At 43.2% G+C, this 18,306-nt stretch overlaps 1 protein-coding gene across 1 annotated transcript in view; it reads right to left on the bottom strand.

Annotated features, from left to right (window-relative positions):
• Positions 1–16,740, bottom strand: part of SBNO1 (strawberry notch homolog 1) — a 34,936-nt gene extending 18,196 nt beyond the window's left edge. The window contains exons 1-10 of the mRNA XM_086474143.1: positions 16,660–16,740; positions 9,950–10,083; positions 9,196–9,300; positions 7,560–7,869; positions 5,335–5,435; positions 4,099–4,195; positions 2,801–2,961; positions 1,644–1,777; positions 1,444–1,534; positions 330–491 (exon numbers count right to left, since the gene is read on the bottom strand). Coding sequence (XP_086330269.1) covers positions 330–491; positions 1,444–1,534; positions 1,644–1,777; positions 2,801–2,961; positions 4,099–4,195; positions 5,335–5,435; positions 7,560–7,869; positions 9,196–9,300; positions 9,950–10,081 — 1,293 coding nt within the window. The 5' untranslated portion in view covers positions 10,082–10,083; positions 16,660–16,740. The remainder of the gene's footprint in view (positions 1–329; positions 492–1,443; positions 1,535–1,643; positions 1,778–2,800; positions 2,962–4,098; positions 4,196–5,334; positions 5,436–7,559; positions 7,870–9,195; positions 9,301–9,949; positions 10,084–16,659) is intronic.
• Positions 16,741–18,306: the final 1,566 nt, after the last annotated feature.

Genomic DNA, 18,306 nt, shown 5'->3' with positions numbered 1-18,306 from the left:
AAATGCAAAAAATATTTAAGAATTCACTGGAGAAAACTTCAGTGTAAACTTAAGGTTCTTAAACATCGTATTTTATGTGTTTGTTCTAGAAAAAGCCAAAGTTTCACTCTTGTACCAGACTTGTGTGGCAAGAACATGATGGTAATAGATTTAGCAAGAAGTCTGTAAAACTTGAAGTCTAATACCAGAGCACACACACAATCTATCACCATCATGAATAAAGAACAATACCTAAAAATGCCAGCAAATAAAAATACAAGATTGTCTTCAAAGATGTGAGCTTAAACAGCAATTTGGTTACAATCAACTGAACTCCAGATAAAGGATACAACTCCATCAAAGTCTTCACCACACCAGTGAAGAAGCTGCTTTAATCTGGTTTTGTATTTACCACCAGACTGACTTTCACCAATAAGAGAAGAATAGGTAGCAAAGATGACACCTTTCTTCACACTTCCATTATGTTTGGAAGAAATTTTCCCATACTTGAACTGCAATAAAAAGACAAGAAATTACAGAAATTATTCAGAACAGATCCCTCCTCAAACCCACCTACCATATGATTAAGGGATGCTGGTGGTCTTAACACTAAGGTGTGTAGCCTTTGAACCCCCTGTATCCCTACACCATCATTAGGACATAGCTGGCACACCGTAATGTGGTTAAGGGGTTATAAAGAGCCTTATTTAAATACATACTTAAGGAAGACTAGATCTGAGGCCTCAAAGGATTAGCAGCCAGTGTCTTTAACTACACGGTTTCCTTAACTTAAATACAACTAAGATTTCGCTTCAATTCATCCCTTAGAGCTAATAGGCCAAGTGTATTTCCAGCTGCTACCAGAAATGAAAGTTTCTAAAGCTTTATTATAGTTTAGAAATTAAGACTTCACAAAGCAAAAACACTAACTTAAAACAAACTTCAGCTTCAGTGAATCCAACCAGTAACCACACTTCACAATTTATGTAAGTGGCTAATCCTGAGCAGAGGCAGCGTCTTAAAAAATAAGTGCAAATGCTACTGCTGCTTTAATGAGTAATAGACTTCCTCAGCAATTTAAGTACCACATACAACATTTATTACATATAAAATCTGCGCTGGGAGACAGAAAGGAGAAAATTCAAATGCTATAAAGCCTAGAAGATTTAAAGAATATTTCAACTTCTAGAAAGTACTCCACCAGTAGTGTCAGCAGTAGCTTGAAGAGTAATGTCTTTAAAAATCTCACATGCTACGACTCAATCCTGCAAGGTGCTTATTTACACGATTAGCTTAAAGCACTGTGTGGATCTTCGTAAGATTAAGGCCTGTCAAACAAGACCTAGACAGCAAATTCATTGAAATTAGTGCATTCTTGCTCTTAAAACAGTCAACATGCACGACTTGTCACACAAGCGTACCTAAAGTTTTGCCTCAACTGTACATAGTAAAAAGTTTCCACACCTTGTTTAATGAATGAACCAGTATGTTTTTTGCTCCAATATCTCTCAAATCTCTTTCAGCATCGTATTTCAGATCATTCGACACGCTAAACCTGAAGATACAAAACAAAGCATATATTCTGTAAGTTACAGCAAAAGATCAAAAGGCAGCTCTAGAACATTTGTCGAAAGACAGATTACACTGAATTTCAGTACACTTACCAGACTGCTCTTTTTCTGCCTAACAAGTAATTTTCATAGATTATTCCAGCTATGGTCCTTCCTTTTCCTACACCAGCACCATCACCTATCAAGAATCCAGCTCTGTCTCCATTGGGCAGGAATGTTTCATGTTGCTGTAGGAGAAAGAACAAAAAACTTGTAGCCATTCTCCAGAACACATCACTGGGGATTGTCAGAAATAAGCAAACATAAGAAACATCCTATCGGATGAGACCAGTGGTCCACCCAGCCAAGCAGCCTCCTGACATAAGGAAAAGGGGATTTCATTTAGCGAGAGGATATGAGCCTAACTGCTCTATGTGATCCATACGTATTCCTCCCCCTTCTTCCCCCAGCACCTTGCTGTAAAATTGCTGTATGTATCTAATTCTTTCAGTCCCTACTACTGGACTGGCTGGTTTAACCCACTGATACGCACCTCCACAGCCTTTTGTGGCAGTAAAGCCCAGACATGCGCTGCCCGTGTACAAGAGTGTTCTTTATCCATTTTAAACCAATCTCCTATCAGTTTCACCAAGTTCTGCGTTGTTCTTGTTTTGTGGGATTCCACCACTTTCTTGATTATGTAAGCCTTCATTTCATTCCTCTTCATTTTTCTCCTCTCCAGGCCAAGGCATCCCAGCCTCGTTAAGTCTCTTTTCATGAGGCAACTTCTCCCCCCCTGTGAACGTTTCAGTTGTCCTCCAACTTCACTACCTTCCTCCCACATATGCAGAGAGCTGCATGCACCTCTGATGCGGGCCCACTTAAGTTTAATATAACAGCAAAATAACACCCAGCCTGGTTCTCTATACCCTTCCCCAATGATACCTAACAGTGCTGGCTCTTCTCACCCTGCTGCTACTGCAGACGCTAAGTTACTCTGGAGAAACAAAAATAACGACTAAGATGACCTTCCTGAGTTTTAAGACAGTTTGAGATCAGCACCATGGAAGAGGTTTAGACAAAGCTTTCTAGGTGTATTACCTCACGTTTATCTAAACTGGAGCTCACCTGCCACCTTCTAATGCAACTCAAACCTTTAAGCTCTTACTATTTTACCTCCTTGTAAAACTGACATAGCTGTGCTTGTCAGATAGTAGTTTTTCTTCTTAAATTCTATGTTAGCCTTTAAGCTGTACTACTGTCTAGCATACCTGGGCTGCATAAGTGATTGCTTCAAGTTGCAAAGCTGACAGCCAGCCACTATCAATTGTTTCTTCCGATATTGATGTCTGGTACCACACATCAGGAGGAGTCACACTGGATAACGAGCTGGTTTCCACTACTGGGTCAGGATGACGTAGACCAATTTTCACTGGTTGAAAAGAGAGGGGGAGGAAGTGAGAAGATTAAAAGATGCAGAGTTCCGCTGCTGCAGCACAGGTTATATTTACTAAAACAAATTACAATTTGTCCATTGCAAAGGCTGAACTCAAGAACAACCACATTTCATTGCAACAGTACATCAAGTGTTAAACAAACTGCATCCCATACAAAGGAACACATTAACCTGAATTTATAGAACTGCAACTTTAACTTTGCTTCTCTTCTCACTACTTCCCCCAATTTTTTTATGAAATCAGATAAAACTCAGTTCATACAAAATTAAAGTATTTGCGTACTTGACATGTTTGAGAAAAACCTGGTCTGAACCTTGCCTTCCCAAAAAAGCAAGAGGCAGCCTCAAGATGCCAGAATCACAAAAGCAACATTCTTCTCACTATTTATATAGTGCTGGTTTTAAGCAGTACGAGAGGAGAAAAGATTTAGAACAGACATGGTTTAATTGCTGACAGATCTCACCAGTGACAATAAAAATTAACCATTTAGGTACAAACTCAATGTAAAATTTTTTGCCTTGCTTTTACAGCAGGTCAGCAATGTACCAAGGAAACAAGGTAACAGCTTTTTGTCACTGATTACAATAAAGAACAGAAAGCACAAAAAAAGAAAGAGATTGTAATTAACAGCAGTATAAGATTCACTTCAAAAAAAACAACCCACAACAAAACAGCTCTAAAGTCAGTCAGGAACAGTGCAGAAAAAGTGTGCTTAGGGTAATTTCAATCCAAAAGATTCAAACTAGATTTTTAAGTGCAGCAGTGACCACTTCATCCCTTTACAAAGTTTCCTCTGCTGAGGCACAAAGTGTCTCAACACAGGTAAGAAAAGCCAGATTCTGGTTGATCCATCATATTCCTGAAACAAGCCCTACCCAAAGATACACTAAAGAATTCCTCTTCTATTAAAAAAAATAAAATCTGCATACCTTCCAAAACTAAGGGCTATAGAAGAGAAAAATTTCCTAGGAAAAAACACCATAAATTCAGGTCCTTTTTACTTGCTTCATATAGGTTACTATCTGGTTTTTGGTGTTATAAATACAGAAGAGTAAACAAATTAGCTCTCAAAACATTGCAGCCTTTTGAGGTAACAAAGCATCAGGTCATACATTTTATTGGCATATACTCAGCGTAAGTTTCTGCATGGCCCATTTCTTCTTCATCTTCTTCCTCAGGTTCCTCCTCCTCTTTTACTGCTGGCACTTTCTAGAATACAGAAATACCTGCATTAGTCAAACAGCACATTCTTAATACTCTATGTCCTGGAAATTCACATGAGAAATGAAGTGAGCACAAACTTGCACTTGAATGTTTTAACACACAGACTAGATGAACCAGTGAGCAGCTGGGAAAACTACAGATGGAAATGTAGATTTCTTACACTCTGAACTACCCTTCAAAGACACAAAGTCAGGGAACTTCCTCTCCTTTGCAAGGATATTCAAGTACTCCAAACTCACATAAGCAGAACTAAAAAAGAAACACTTCTTACAGCATATTAAATCCAAACTATTACAAAGAAAATTGCCTTGAAAACACAACTAGTTAACAGCCAAAACCTAACTTTCAAGTATTCCCATGAAGTCTCCTGCAGTTTCACATACATTACGTAATTTCACAACTTCGGGGAACAGTTACAACAGCCACAGCTCCATCCAGCGTTCCCTGAAACCTGACAGTTACCCATTTTTTCTGTGATCTTGACCAATATAAATATACGAATATTTTCGAAGTACTCACTAGATGATAAATAAAAAAAAACCTACACAATTAGTAATTTAATGTTTAATATGAAAAAAAATCTGAAAAATCCTTCTGTATGCCAGTCACTAAGGAGCACTGGTCACCAGAAACTTCAGCCTGATTCTAGTGATCAGCAAAGATGCTTAAACTCAAGTGTATTTTCACTACATTTTCAAAATCGAGTGATAATTAATTTATATCTTAAAAATCAAACCACCCAGAAAGTCAGCCATGCTAGAGAAAGCCTTCTAGTTTCATTTTTGCTAGTTATGTGAATGGGGATATTTTAGAAGAAAATGTCTTAAAACACAGAACAAGCGATATGCTTCACTGGAGCACACCCTTCTTTGTCCACAGAGTGAGGTTCTGTTAAGGACACATTTCTTGAAATTGCCATTTACCACATAGGTGGTCTGCTCTATACAGCTGCTAGTTTTAGTCATCTCACCAAGCAGAAAAACTAACCTTTTGAACAAAACAGATGCACTCGGTAATTCTACCACACAAAAGGCATATATGAGTAACTACTGAAACTAGTCACAGGTGGTTGTGGCCAATAAAACACACATTCATTTAGCAAATTAACCATTTGTGCTGCTTACCATAGTAGGTGAAAAACTTCTCATTTTAATATCATTTATCCATATTCTTGCTACCTCTTTTGTGGAAGCCTCCTTCTTCACTGCACCATTGCTTAGATCAGCTAGAAAAGAAAAGCTGTGTTTTACAAGCATTCCCTCCAAACATCGACTCAAATTAACATCCTTCTCTATTAATGAGCTCGAAGAGAAGTTTAAAATGTCCAGTAGCCCACTGATGCCTCAAGAACACAGTATTTTTGTCTAAATTAGAAAGTCTGAGCAAGGAGTAGTCCTGTAACTTCTCTGACTGAAGAAACTTCCCATGCAATCTGACACAGTTGTGTGCTAGTTTCAATATTAAAAAAATATTTTGGACCTTCACCAAATCTATACATAGTATTTAGAAATACTCCATCTTGTGAGCCTTTGAAGCTTAACAACAAACCAGAAAGCCCAGTGTTTCAACAGAAACGAACTTACCTGGTCTGGTGGCATTTACCACCTTAGGAGAAACTAGAATTATTTCTGTAAAACAAAAAGTCAACACTTTGGACTCAATCATTTAAAGTTTATAACAGGATCCTTCAAGAGGACGATTTATTAACTTTCCTGCCCTCAGCCACATTTGGAAGGAACTGGCAACAGGGCTCAGTACAGAATTTTAAAAAAATCTACGCAAGGATAGCTGTAAAACATTGAAAGCAGCTGTCAAGCTTCCATCATATTGACAGTCAACGCACGTAATAAATTTAGTGTAATTGCCCATAAAAAACAATTAAGAGAACTGCACAAATAAAGTTTTCCTCAAAGAGACTGGAAAATACTAAAATTAAATTATGCAATCTAGAACTCCTGCTGCCCAAATTATAAGAAAAGACCATGTTTCCTTCCAAGAGCTTCTCTGCCCTTGAATTTTCTACGACTTTTTTCCAAGCACAAAGAAAGATCCAGAAACACAAGCACACGAGTAAGATTATAGAAATGCAGTTCTCCAAGTTGCATGTCTCCTTTTCACTTAATAGAAGATACAGATTTAGCTATTTTCTGTAGCTATGTCACTACAACAGCTATTGTGTATTGACGTTACCTATTACATATGCTTCTCCACGTTTCCATTTAGCACAAAGGGGATAAGGCAGTCCTAGAAACCTTCTCCCCCCTCCTCTTCCTCACTTCTTTATCCCCCCAATCTCAGCTGGTGTCTCCACTCCAATTTCTCTCAACCACTCCATAACAGAAAGCAAGGAAACACGGAGGCACATTCTTTTTTGTTTCAGTCCTAACAGACAGCTTCATTTACTGCACACTCTATCCGCATATGAAAAAACAGGTTATTTCCAACCCCACCTATAAAATCAGTAAATCTCAATTCAGAGGCAATGAAAATATAGTAATCTAGAAAAAGCCTGTGTATCTTTCAGAAAAAGCAGCAAGAATGGTATTTTCAAACTCGACTAGTCTGATCTTAATCTCACACTAAAAGCACAATAGGCCCCAGAACGATCTGAAAGAATCAAATCATAGAAATACACACATACACTAGGTTGATCATATAAGCTGTTCGCATATTAGAAATAAGATACAAAGAAAGATTATTAAATGAATCATAAAATGAAAATTTGGAGTGTGGTAACAAAATACTTGTGGCATTTAAGTTAACACCACATTTAAGAAGTAACACAGAAACAAACAGCAAGTTTTTAGGACTTCAGTTTTTAAACAATAGATCTGACGCCTCCCATGAAACATACAGGGACAGAGATTTTCTTTCTCAGGAGATGCTTTACAGAAACACCCTGCACAAGAGCACGAGCACATACTACAAATCTAGTTTGGAAGATGCCAAAACCGCCCCCCCAACAGCACTCATTTGTCATAGTTCCACAGCCAGTATTCAGTAGAACAGAAACGGCTGTAGACTCAAGTAAGACAGCTAAATCAACTTCAGTAATGCTCATGAATTAATTTTACCAATTTGCCAGCTGCAATCTAAAATGTCATCTTCCTCATTCCTTGCTGTAAATCAAGAGCTTAAATTATTTTTTTTAAAAGCCTGCTATTTTGTATGACTTCACCCCACATTCTAACACTATTAAAGTTAGAATAGAATTTATCAGGTTTTCTGGACCATTTCATTTAACTGTGATACTCTACTGATCAATGAAAATACAAGACATGCAATAATCTTCACATTATTTCACTGTGCGTCTAAAATACTGTAATTATGAAGAAAGAAGAAAACTCACTTGCTGCTGTTGCTACTGGTTGGGCAATATTAGGAGGCGGCTTCAACTTCATGAGTTCATTAAGACTATTATTCTTTAGCAGATCTTTCAGCTGAATCTGGTCCTTCGAAGGTGTAGTGGTCAAGGCATTGCGTACTGCTGGTGCTGCAACCGAGGGTCGAGTAGTTGTGCTGGTCTGAATGATTTTTGCTACAGTGATAGTCTGCCTCGTAGTTGTAACAGGTGTTGTTTTTGTCATCACTATTGTAGTCCCCAAAGTTGGAAGCTGATTTATTTGATTCAGCACGAAAGTCGTGGTGGATGGTGGTTGCTAGCAACAAAGAACCAGGGAAATTTTCAGAAGACAAGTGGAAAAAAAGCAGACTTTATTAGCTTTTCATCTAGAGCACAGGAGTCTCCAGTTTCTAAAAGACTCCTGTAATAAGAAATGTGTTCACAGAACATGCTGAAGATTAGCGCTAGAGTACTTATCGTGCAGTGCAACAGTCTGAGCAAGAAGTGTCTACCTGGCAATACACTGCCATACGTGTTTCTGAACGGCATTTTTAAATTTTATTTTAAGGTAAGGGAAAGGAAATACAGAAATAGGATGAAGGATTCATCACCTAGGCACAAAACATGACTGCTACAGGTACAGGAACCCTGAGCTGAAGAGAGTTTCCAACATATAAACTAGCTGCACAATTGTCAGAGTAAATAGCTTGGATTACTTAAAATACATGTGCAGCCTTTTTCAGACACACTGCACTACATCCACCTTTCTGTAAATCTGCTATTCTCATTTCAGGTGCAACCACCAGACTATGCTGCTCAATTATCTGCAGCTGGAAAACATGGCACACAGTTCAGGTATAGGAGGCAAGTTTACACAACCTCCCTATCTCCAAAATTTGCATGCTGGGCCAGTGAAAGGCACACAGGACACTTCGAAATGTTTGTCTGCATACTGCTTTGTCCCTCTGTGTTCCTTGCCATACCAATGGTATCAACCCACAGATACGTGAAGCTTTCACAGTCTCGGCACAAGTAGAACTGAGACAGCCAACTGGCATTTTACAGTCCCACCTCTTTTGTTACATTTTACTAATATACTGTACTGGGTTTATGTGGCAAGGTTTTGGTATCGGGGGGGCTACAAGGGTGGCTTCTGTGGGAAGATGCCAGAAGCTTCCCCCACATCCAACACAGCCAGTTCCACACAGCTACAAGATGCACCCGCCGCTGGCCAAGGCTGAGCCAAGCAGCGACGCTGGTAGGGCCTCTGTAAACTTATTTAAGAAGGGGTAAAAACCACTGTGCAACCAGCAGCTGGGAGTGAGAATGTGACAAACAACTGTGCAGACACCAAGGTCAGTGAAGGAGGCAGAGGAGGTGCTCCAGGCACCAGAGTAAAGACTCCTCTGCAGCCTGTGGTGAGGCAGGCTGTCCCCCCCACAGCCCATGCAGGAGCAAATTTTCCCATGACAGTAACTGCTGGTCTCCCTGCCCTTATCTCAACCACGAGCCTTTCACCATATTTTTTTCCTCCCCCCTGGGCAGCTGAGGAGGGGGAGTGATAGAGCGGATTAGTGGGGACTTGGTGTCCGGCCCAGGTTAACCCACCACACATACAAAATCCTGAAGTACCAGTTCTTACCCGAACATTTAATAAGGCTGGAGTTGATACAGTCTCTGGTTCTTGTTTCACAGCAGCTGTGGCCTCAGTCTCCAAGCCTAGTTCTAATGCACTAAGCGGCACTGACTGCAGAGGAAAGAAAGCAAGCATCAGGAGACACATTAGCAGGGAAAACACCTCAAGACTAAATATCCATGCACAAAATGGAAGTTAAAGGGGAAGTCCTTAACCGTGCTCATTAGCAAAGGTTTCACTAAAACCAAAGAACATCAAGTGGGTGATTTCACATACAAAGAAGTTAAACACACACCACCTTTTTAGTTAACTATAGCAAAAATGTAATTAGTTTTCTGATGTCACTGTTGAAGGTACTACCGTTCCCAGTCTATGTCTGAAATGGTTACGTTCTTGCAGACTGAACACTGCCATAGAGCCAAACACCATATTGTTACACTTTTTGCACATTTTATAGGAGAGCAGCTAGGCTCCACTAAGAGTTCTCCACAGATACGTAACAGCATGCCCCCATTTAATGTCCCAAAGTTAAGTATAAATATATTTATATTGACCTCAATAGTGTATTTCAGATTGCTTTTTTGTATGAAAGTTTAAAATTAATTAGCAAGTGTTTTTCTAATCTCAATAATATCAAGCACGAAATTTCTGAAAACTCCACATTCTTTAACCACTTGCTATGGACACCACACCCCCCTCCACAATACATCAAGTACAAGCTCTTATGTCCTCTAGCAAACAACGATGTTCTTGTTTTAACCTGCTGAACAGCTGGAGTTGGTGCTGGATTTGCAAGAACCACATCCGGAGAGTCAATATCAAATAGATCATTTGGACTGATTCCACTCTCACTCAAAGCAGCAAGCAACAGATCTTGTCCTGGCTCCACCATCTCTAAAAAAAAAAAAAATCAGAACCATAAACGCAAGTTACATTTAATTTTGCTTTATTCTGGGCCCACACATTCACATTTAAAGTTCCTTTCCTGAATTTAAGGGCATATGCAACGCAGCCTCTTGTACGCAGAGTTTCACTTTCTAGATTTGCTCTGGCTCTTTCGTTCATTTGTAGATTTTTCCTCTATTTTTTTTTCTATACCTTTTCAATATACCCACCGCATTTAGAAGCGGGAAGAATGACCTAAGTTTACTACACGAAATGCCATCACACCCATGAACTTAAAAAGAAAAAGCTGTCTTTTCTAGTCTTTGCCACGCTACATTTTTGAGCATTACAAGAAATACCAAGAGGCAGAACTGGTGAGACCGTATTATGCTAATGATACATCTTTGTCAGTGAAGCACACTGCACAAGCAAAGCACAATTAAAACTCATTTAGTTTATCTTGTAACAACAAGTTAGCGATAAAAAGCTTATAAGAAAAGCTTTTATTTCTTGCTTGCTATTACATTAGGTAATAATTCATTCATTAGAGAAATTTTTGTTTTGCATAGTGGAAAGAACAACTGTTCCACTATTATAGTATACTATATATTAAATAGGACACCAACATCAGGTCACAGACTCCTTCACGTGTAGGACAAGCCAAGTTAATTTCAAAAAGCTATTCTAGACACTGTAAAAAATTATTAAAAAGCCAAATACTCTACATTTTAAGATGAAGAGGGAAGATAACGTGTTTTGCTTCCTTTAGAAGGAAGCTAATTCGCCCTAGTCCTACGATAAAAATTAAATGAGTCCACATAATTCGAGCTATTGCTTACATGTTCTAAGATACACCTCAAGTAGAAACTCATTTCTCTTATTCTCCACCCCCTGTAACGTCCACTGGTAACAAAATATCAAAAACTAACAAAGCTGAACACCTACTCTAAAGCAAATACGAAGACAAAAATATTTACTGGCATATAGGTACACTCATTCACAGACTCTGGAACAGCATTCACTTGCTTATCCTTCTCTGTATGTACAGCTAAGCCACATCCAGCTGGTTGGTCACACGTTACTTAGCACATTTGGCAGAACAGGTAATTCTTGTAATAAGTTAAGCCTCGGGCACTTAATTCTTATTCTTCCTAGTTTCAGTCTGTCCAACAGTAGGTTTAAACCTTCTTTTAGCGGACTAATACTGAGACGGCGGCACCACAACTGAAGTAGTGGATATAAGGTACTGGGACATGGGGAAGATACACTTTTAGGCATCAAAGACTGTGCTACCCAAAAGAATACCAAAGCAACAAACAGCCATTCGTGGGACTGCTACTGACCACATGCAATCCCATTAAACACCACTTGCTGTGTCAGAAGTAGACTCTACTTTTTTTTTTTTAAAAGGCATCTGAGGTGATCAGATAAGTTGGCAGAATGGCCTCGTTTGTAGTTATCAAGTACAGAAGATATTAAATATTAAGACATCTAGCAGATTTAATTAACATGGCAGCTCCTTCAAAGAATGTCACCTCCCACTAGTCTGTCTCCTAGAGCCTTGAATGGGTCAAGAAAAATGAGTACGAACAGACTATTAACTTCACCTTTCAGAAGGATTAAGTTTCCCATCTCAAAAAAAGGGGACTACACACATAGCTAATTGGGTAGGATAAACCCTTAATTTTCAGACTAAAATACTAACAGCAATCATCCTAAGTTTAGAAGCTTACAGAATTGTTTACTGACTAGAAACAGGTGAAAGGAGAAAGATTAAGTCTGTAGATGAAGTTTTAGTTTATCAGTACCCCTGGTGTTGGAAACTTCAGAGCAGCCGCTGGAGGCAAATTTCCCTACAGATGGGGAATTAACACGGGTTACCCTGTGACACCGGCAGCTCCAAAACTTCACAATCGTAACTTTACAGTATCAAATCGGGAAAAACACGAGCGCTCTTCCACATAGTGCAACACCTTTGCTCACCGTGGTCAAGTAAACAAAAATGTCTAAGCGCAGAAAGGAAAAAAATTCAGTTACGTCATTATTTAGTCTGCATGGAGTTTTGACCATGCCATCTCCAGAAGAAGGTATGACTAAAACTTGGTTGAGAGATAAGTGGCTATACTGAACAGAGGCTTGGAAAGTCAGAAGCTTGGGGCTGTTTACTTAAAAGAGAACTAGGACAAAAAAATTACTCAAGATAACTTCTAGTCTACTTGAAGGGAAGGCCCTTCTATGAAGTTGAGACTCAAAGCAAAACCAAGGCTAGGAAAAAACCACACCACCACTACACAAACACACATCTTCCCCAGCCACCCTAAAATGGTGCTACAACCTATCAAGCCTGTTCCAAGTCAAGTTTAACAGATCCACAATGACACTGAACTCAACATTTTTAATCTTTAAAAACACAATGGCTTGGAAATCTTAAGACACTTTCAACGAGTTCAGGAAAAAAACACCACAAACACATTCATAGCAGTAATACTTTAATTTCTTACTTCGAAGTTTTCATTAGATGACTAGTGATAGAAACTAGTATAGCGATTCCTACAATTCCAGAGTAAGTACCTTCAGTTCAGAGGCACCGCTTTCTTAAGGGGGTTGTTTTCATAAAAAAAACCCCACCCAGCTGCATCTCTCATGCTAACCCCAGTTTTAAGAGTCTTAAAAAATCAGCAGTTGCTAACAATCCAGAAAAAAAAAAAATCTAAGTGAAACAACAGCAACTGTTTATTTGTCTGTCAGGCAGTTTGGACAATGAAAGTTTGACGAGTTTCACTTATTTTGTTTCTGTACACTAGGAACAAAGCTGCATTGTTTGAAATCAGAACAAAAAACTTCTAGAATTTTTACATTAAGTCACTCAGCACCAATGTTCGCTTTGTGAAATTTCCAAGCACCACTGCTGCACCTCGCCCCACCCCCCCGCAGTTTTAATCTAGTAAGGAAATTAAATGAGAAAAAAAAATTACAGGAGAAGCTGCACTGTGATAGCTTAGTTTGTTTTTTTGTGACATACACTAGTCAAGCCTAAAATGTTATCAAGCTGCAACAGCTCCATAATCTTACAAGGTAGGAGGCTCCTTAGTTAACATAAGTGAAAGCGACTTTATCAAGCTCTGCAGCTCAGCTTTAGCAATACTATATAAGGACCTGTTTGCCACATCTTAAAAATCTCCAAAGAAAATACTTATAAAAAAGTTGTGAATATTACAAGCTGTTCCCTGAGCATTTCACCAGTCGAAGAACTGTTCTGAGCAGGCAGAATCTTGCAGACAAGGTTGTCTATGTTTAGTCAGGCTGTCCAATGTCACTGAGCAAGAATCAACCTGTTAGATATAACTAAAAAAAAAATATTTATAAAATTTCAACAGAAGTAGTATCTCAAGTATTTTATTTGTATAAAGAAAAAACATAAACTACCATTTCAAGAAGGGCTATTAAAACACACCAAGCATTTTTGTAACGTGCTCTTCTGCTGAAGAATATAGCCTAAAACTTTGATAAAAAGACGGTGTTGCTGCCACTGCACATTATGTAAATAATTTCTGATTTAAAGATACAAAACCAGAATGCCATGTTTAATCTTATGTCATGTATCCATGCCAACCTGGCTCTCTCCCTCCCTCCATTTTAGCTTTGGTACAAAGAAGCAAAACAACAACAAAAAAGATATTCTAAAACACATGTCAAGCAACCTGCTCTCCATTTCCCCCAAGAAAAATAACGGTAGAATCCTAAACAATGAAAAGGCTTTTAATTTTTAGTCCTGCCAGTTACACATTGCAACACTGTCTACCTAAAATGCTTATTTAAAAATTATAATGAACTGTAGTATCACAACTTCGCCCAAATCAAACATCACAACCAGCTAGGTACAGGTATTTCCAAACCCTTCGGACATCTGGCCTCTGTGGCGTACCCAACCTGCAGACTTCGGATTTAATGCTGGGCCTGGGACACTAACGGAGTTAAACAATTCTTGTTCTTTTACTGCAAGGGTTTTTCCCACTGGCTTTCTGAGGAATACATGTCACCTGAACAGTACTGGAAACCATTTAAAATATCCCACAAATTCTGAAGTTGTGGAGAAGACACATATGCCTCACAAATTCTCTGGCTGTCTAAACCGTGAACTGTTATCAACCTAAAAACTTCACATCTCCATTTGCAGCCTCTCACAACAGAGGTGCAAGGGCTGCTAACCCCCAATCCCACACAACAGGATTCTCTGGATATCCAGATGGATTCTGCTCATCTTGCAGCTTTTGGCTCCAGAAGGCAACCAGGGTAACAACAAAAAAGAAAAACCCCAACCAACCCAATCCCTTCTGGACCATTCCAACTCACCACCCAATCAAAGAGCAGAGCGCTAATTACTGAGCTCGCTCATCCTTACACGCTTTAACCTCAAGACTAGTAGTTAACATTGCATTTAATTGTACAAAGTTAACTCCTGATTTTTGTGAAAACCATCCCAATCCTGTGAAAAAAACATACCAGGTTTTCAAATGCTGGTTACCTCTCTAAAGTCACAAGGAACAGTTCAGGATACTGTGAGATTCAACTCTGCCTCAAGCCTCTTATGACTCTTCTATGAAATTTACAGTAGTCAGAACAGACTGTCTGAAAACATGAAATTCGGAAGCTTTTAGAGTGTTAAGAGACTAAATGATGCCATGATTTGGCACGAAATCAGCTTTCAGACTAAATGGTTGGAGGTGGTAATTTAGCCAGTAGTGAAAGTTTTTGAGCAGTAAAAACCCAGAAGAGCTGAAAGCGGTATCTGAGCACTAGAACCCTTCCTTAGTTTCGGCCTGGGAGTCAGTTCTAGGTGTATCTCAGGGCACAAGAAGTGCATTAACTGTATCCACTACCTACTTCAGTAACTTTTCAGAGCAGCTATCAGCCAGTTTTGACACCAAATCACTTGTCTGGACAACGAGACAAACTGCCCACATTTTATTTTTAAACACTAAGATTAAGTTCAAATATAACATATCATGCCACTAAGGAAGATATAGAGAAACAGTCCAAATGTCATGCTGTTATACAATTGCCACGGTAAATTCTTTGCTTTACATCAACAACTGCAGATTTTCAAATTTGGGGCGGGGCGGAGGGGGGAAGCTTGCAAAACATTCATATGTGTATTTAATTTTAATCCAGACACAACTTATGTACTTCAAAGTCAGTCTATCACCGAGTTAATTCTTAGCTCTAACGCGAATAAATATTTAAAAACGAAATTATGAGCATGAACAAGCAACAATTTAAAGCTACTTAATACATAAATTATTCTTTTAAGCATTTAAACAACTAGATTCATTTTTAACAAGTATCGAACACCTAACACCAGCCTGCGACTACCTGGAACAAAGTACAACAGTTCTAATTTATAGCCTCAAGCACAGCATGGAACCCGGTCAGCTAAAAATAATAACGAAACAACCGAAAAAAATAGAAGAAAAACACCCACAAGGCCTCTTCCCCTTCAGACTGTAATAGCATTTTTATGTTAAACAATTACTCACCCTAGCAACCTCTGCTTGAGGTGCGCTCGTTAAGAGTCCCTGGACTTTGAGGCCGGGTCTGTCGCTGCGCCGTTCGGCCCCACCGCTCGCTCCCCGGGAGCTGCGGGGCCCCCGGAGGGCCCGGCCGGGCGGGCCAGCCCCGCGGGAGGCTTCCCCGGTTCCCGGCCTCGCCACCTTCCCCACCAACACGTGTTCCCGACATAAACTTCCGGGTTGGGGAAGAATTGGCTGCGTAATTGTGTCCCATGCACGACTTTTTGTTTTCAGCCCTCCATCCTTTCCAAGAGCCCTGCCCCAGCGGTCGGATCCCGCAGAAGGGCGAAAGGGTTGCGGCTGCCGGCAGCCTTGAGAGCCCCTCAAGCACCATAAATCACACCCCCCCCCGCCGCCGCCGTCGCCTCGTTTCACCACAGCGGCTCCATTTCAAACCTTAACAATCAACCCACCCGCGGAAAGAGCGCACAAAGGCAAGCGGCGCGGAGCCGGCTGCGAGACGCCGCGGTCCCGATGCCATTTTGCCCGAGCAGGGCGGGGAGGGGGGGGTGGAAGCTGGCCCCGCCGCCGCCGCCGCCTCCCCTCCTCCACCCCCGCGCCGCCAGCCGGTACCGAAACAACCCCGCCGCGTTCTCCCCCCCGAGCCAGAGGGCTCCACCGCCCACCCAGGCGGCCCCTCCGCCTCCACGCGCCCTCAGGCACAAAGTTTGCCCGACTCCCGAGCAAGCGGCGGCTCCGTCGAGACAGCGGCGCCCTCCCCCGCACGCCGCGCCACCCCCTGGCCCACCGCGGACCCCCGGCGGGGGCGGCCGCGCGGCCCGCCCTAAGGTGAAGGGCTGAGGAAGACGCGGTGCTCGCTGCCGGCGCAGCGGCCGCCCTGCCGGACAACTCCCCCACCCCGCCGCCACCGCGGGCCCCACCGCACGTTGCGCGGCGGCGGGGGACTGAAGGGAGGGGACCCCTGGGGGCGCCGCGACGAGCCCGCCGCGCAGGGAGCGCCCCGAGGCGGCCAAGCAGGCCCAACCGCCAGGCGAAAGGGCAGAACGGGACTCACTCTCTCTCGCTTTCGGTCCTCCCGCGGCCGGTCCTGGAAGTCTCTGCCGCTGGCTCCGCCGCCCGCCGCTTTCTAACTCACCGCCGCCATCTTTGCCCTCCCTCCCCTCTCACAGGGGAGGGGGGGGGGGGGAGGGAGGCTGGGGCCGCCCGCCGCGCCGCACCACGTGACCGTCGCCGCGCCTCCCCCCGCCCGACGCGGCGCACCCTCCCCACGTGACACCAGCCGCCGCCCGCCGCTGGAGCGCGCTTCGCGCCACGTGACCCAGCCCCCTCCACCCGAGCCTCCCTCGTCACGTGGCCGGCTGCCGCCGCGGCCGTCTCGCGCCCATCCCCCTCCACACACCCCACCCCCCCCAACCACCACCCCCGCCGCTGCCGCCACCGGCCCGTGGCGCGCGCTGCCCGCGCTCCCCCGCCACATGACATGCCGCCCCTCGTTTCTCCCTGCCCCAGCAATAGGGGAAGGCAGCAAGTTCCCCCCCCCCCCAAAAAAACCCCGGCGTATCCACCGTCCTCAAAAAGCGACGTCCGCGCGGGCGGGCCGAGGCCTAGGGCGGCGGCCGGAGTCAAGATTGGCGACGTGGGGCCCGGTTCCCGGTGGGTGGGGGAGGGGAAGGCGGAGGCGAACGGCTGCAAGCGGTCACGTGATCCCGGCCCTTCCAAGATGGCGGCTGCCGCGAGGACGCGAGAGGCAGCGCTCTCGCGAGATCTGGCTCTTCTCGAGGCATCATGGAGGGGTGGGGAAACAACAAGAGGGTGGCCTGATGATGCGCAGCGCGGGCAGTGCGCAGGCGCGTCTTGGCTCTGCGCGCGGAGGAGGCGGCGCTGGCGCGCACGCGCGTTGCGCATCCGCCTGAGGCGGCGGGTGGCGTTGGCGGCAGTTGGGAGCCGAGAGGGGCGGGCGGGCGGCCCGGGGTGCGGCCCCCCCCCCCGGGTCTGCTGGCCTGAGGGGGCTGGTGCTGCCTCAGCCTCCCGCCGCCCCTCCTCCCGCTGGTGAACGCGTCTGCCTTCAGGCGGCCCCTCGGCCCCCTCCCGCCGCGGTTGGCGCTGATGTTCCTGTGGAGCTGGGCCTGGATGCGTCCCTGTGAGGACGCGCTGAGGCGGCTTTGTAGGGCTCGATGCTCCGGCGGGGTCGGTGCCACCTGGTCTGAGGGGTACCTACAGCCCCCCCTCTACCCCCATAGAGCCACGACTCTTCGGTGTTTCCCTCACGGGAGTTTCCTGGACTCCCCTAGAATGAGGGGTGACAGCCGCGCTGTGTAGAGGGCTGTCCCTGCTGACCAGCCGGGAATGGCATACCCATGGGGATGTACTGGCACCTGAGTTTTCCCTTGCAAATATTCCACAAGCTGCAAATGTGAAATTTTCTGCTGCAAAGAGCTAACTATACTTGAAAACCTGGTGACTACTTACGCTAGTTTTACATTTGGAGAGATCTTGTTAGCTCTTAGGGCCCTCAGACTGACAAGACTTCGCTAAGAGATAGTATTCCATTAAAATGTTTTCCCAGTTGTGTAAGAATACAACAATTTTTAAGAACTTCGGCATAAAATTGAAGCAGACAAATGAAGTGTGGGCAGCCATGAAAAAATGTTCAGTACTGCTTATTCAATTCTATACAAATTTACTTACTTTATCGTTAGAC

This window comes from Leptosomus discolor, chromosome 16 (assembly GCF_034619465.1).
Source record: "Leptosomus discolor isolate bLepDis1 chromosome 16, bLepDis1.hap2, whole genome shotgun sequence".
NCBI lineage: Eukaryota > Metazoa > Chordata > Aves > Leptosomiformes > Leptosomidae > Leptosomus > Leptosomus discolor.
Note: the sequence above shows the minus strand (reverse complement) of the source record. Positions and strands in the feature narration are given on the sequence as shown.